This window comes from Belonocnema kinseyi, chromosome 1, assembly GCF_010883055.1.
Source record: "Belonocnema kinseyi isolate 2016_QV_RU_SX_M_011 chromosome 1, B_treatae_v1, whole genome shotgun sequence".
Lineage (NCBI taxonomy): Eukaryota > Metazoa > Arthropoda > Insecta > Hymenoptera > Cynipidae > Belonocnema > Belonocnema kinseyi.
In genome coordinates this window covers 182635928-182638754 of record NC_046657.1, presented here as the reverse complement: position 1 = coordinate 182638754, position 2827 = coordinate 182635928, and the positions used below count along the sequence as shown (strand labels likewise).

The 2827-nt window shown below is 32.8% G+C and overlaps 1 protein-coding gene across 1 annotated transcript in view; it reads right to left on the bottom strand.

The window, feature by feature from the left end:
• LOC117181580 (nuclear speckle splicing regulatory protein 1-like) overlaps nt 1-850 on the bottom strand; it is a 25004-nt gene extending 24154 nt beyond the window's left edge. Inside the window, exon 1 of the mRNA XM_033374423.1 lies at nt 713-850. Within this exon, the coding sequence (XP_033230314.1) occupies nt 713-850 (138 nt within the window). The remainder of the gene's footprint in view (nt 1-712) is intronic.
• Nucleotides 851-2827: the final 1977 nt, after the last annotated feature.

Genomic DNA, 2827 nt, shown 5'->3' with positions numbered 1-2827 from the left:
AAAATAATCAACTTTATCCAGAAGAACTTAAATTTAATACAAAAGATACTTATAAACTAGACTTATCTATCCAACTGTTGTGTGAGTCATCGAAACCTAACAATTTTACAGATAGGTTATAGCTTTACCTTGATAATCTTTAAGCATATACGTCACTGGTTCAGTATTCTTGACATGACTTATAGTAAATATTTCAGTTGTCCAATTCAGTCTGTTGCCTTTTTCAAAAACATGCTTAAACTTACTTATACGTACTTTTTCTTGAACTTTAAATTTCGCTTTTTCAAATGCTTGTTTTACACTGTAATTTTTGTATGCATTAAACAACAATTTTTCTCATTTTGTTTATTAACATCTTTTGGTTTCATTCGAATAGTCTGATGTCTACTATCATTGTAAGATGAAACTAAATCTTTCAAAATATCTATCCACTTGTAATTCCCTTGTAAGCTAAATTGCATCCACATTTTATTCTTCAAGTACGATTAAATCGCTCACAAATGGACGCTTTTAAATTACTAAATGTCGAGTACAAATTGTAAAATTCTTTTTCTCTATCAACTTGTAAATTTTTCTGTATGCGCCCCTCATGAAATACAGATTCCATGGCTGCAGCTACATCTTCACCCTTCTTGGATTTAACGGGGACAGCCCAAGCAAATTTTGAAAATATGTCAATTATAGTTAAGATGTACTTGTATCCTTTGTTTACTCTCTCGTATGGTCGCATTTCAACAAGATCAGCTTGACAGGTCTCATCAATGTCACGAATATCGAAATGTCGACGTTCGTAATTTCGTCTAGCTGGTTTGTGCAGCTCCTTCACCAACTGCAGCTTCTCGGTGTCCATTTTTGAGTGCATTAAGCCTAGTGTCTAATTGACTAATGAGCTCTGAATTTCGATACACTAGTTTTTGAATTGATTCAACGTCAATTTTCACATTTTTGAAAAGTTTATCTGTGGAATTTTCCAGAGTTTCAATCATCATTATATTATTGACTACTTCAGTTCGCAAAGAAGCTACAATATCATATATAGTCTGAAGTTCACGCTGTATCGTATGTTGCACCATATTCAGATTCACAGCATCATATAGTTCTTGAGCTTAAGCCACTTGACACAGCCTCTTATTATTCATATCATAATTTCCTTCAGATGTGACTTTGAAGCCAATTCCAGGAGAACCGCGACTTGTACTTTGTGCTCGCTTGAAATGACGTCCGAATACATCGATGTTCATCTTGAAAATGATGAAAATCTTCATAAACATCCATTAATATATAATTTCAGCTTCTCGTAGTTCTTCGATAATTGATATAATTTCGTTGGCGTGACTTGGATTACCAGCTGTTTGAGACGCTAGAAGTAAGCGTAATCGGTCTACCAATTCATTCGGATCATCCCAGTAAATGTAATCCATTAGATTTTTTTCTCTAGCAATCATGTGTTGTGGGATCATACCTTCACCTGATAATGATTTCCCGTCCTTACTTCGTCTATTTGAATTTTTTGGTGGAGATGGAGTAATTAATTTCATTATAAAGTTTTTATATTTAAAGGCCTTACTGTCACGAATTTCTTCATTTGGTTTATAATGTTTTTTATATGAGTTTGTTGCAATAAGAATTTATCTATAATTTTCAAGATCACTGGGAGTTATAGAGGACTCTTGAGGTAATTTTTTAAATAAAAGTACAAGCAAGTCTTTATTTTTGGGAAAATTCAAATTACTCACATGAATATAGTTCTGACTGATATTTATCTGAGAATCTCCAATCATTAATCTATCTTTCGTTAATTTTCTTACTCCATACACATTATCGAGTTCTCTACTTTGTTCGCCTTGTTGTACTTCTTTGCATCATCATCAATCCATGAAGATGTAGGTATTTCAGAGTTGTTTTCAGCTTCACTAGCAGTTGATGTCTCTAAATTACTGGGATCTACATTCTTATCTGCTTCTTCTTCACAGTCATTAATTGATTTATGTGACAAATCATCGTCATCAATACTTTCTTCAGCTTTATTCTTTGCTACTTCTTTCCATCTAATTGGTTCAACTTGTTTCATATTCTTGAAACCGCCAAAAATTTTCTCGAGTGGATTAACAATGGGTTTAAAAGTGTCACTTAATGTGCGCTTAACTGTTTCTTTGCTCAACTTTATTAACCTATGTTTTCGTCGAATTGATTCACAAGCTCCAGCAATTTGTTGCAAAATATTCTTTTGCTTTTGAAAATTCTCCTGACACGAAGACATGTTGATGCATCAACGTCTAAGATGTGACTGTTTCTATATTGATCATTACACATGTATATATTACTTTTCAGATTTATGAAACAATCAAAACCTTTCCTATATCTACCCTGGTTAAGATTCCTATCCTTGTCAATTACAATGAATCCATACTTGTCATTATTTCAGCATGTTGAACACACATTTTTAAATTGTGAATAAGTCATATCAGTATTTACATGGTCATCATAAATGTGCTTTAGATTCATTTCATCTTGCTTGAATAACACTAGTAAATGAACATTGTCGCGTAAAAAATGTTTAGGAATATGAGTATATGTCTGACTCAAGTAAAAACAGTCGACATTCTTGTGTCTGCCCATAGAAAAGAATGCTCTTACATTATCGTGTTTCTCACAAGCCACATCACCAAATACAATTACTGAGTTTGGTTTCGCATTAACTTGGCATTATAACCTCTTCATGCTCATTGAAAGGATAGTACTCAACGCCATCTACTGATTGAAGGACTTTTTCCAAAAATTCATACTTTGTTTGCTTTAGAGATTTTGAGAAGATGTAAATATTTTT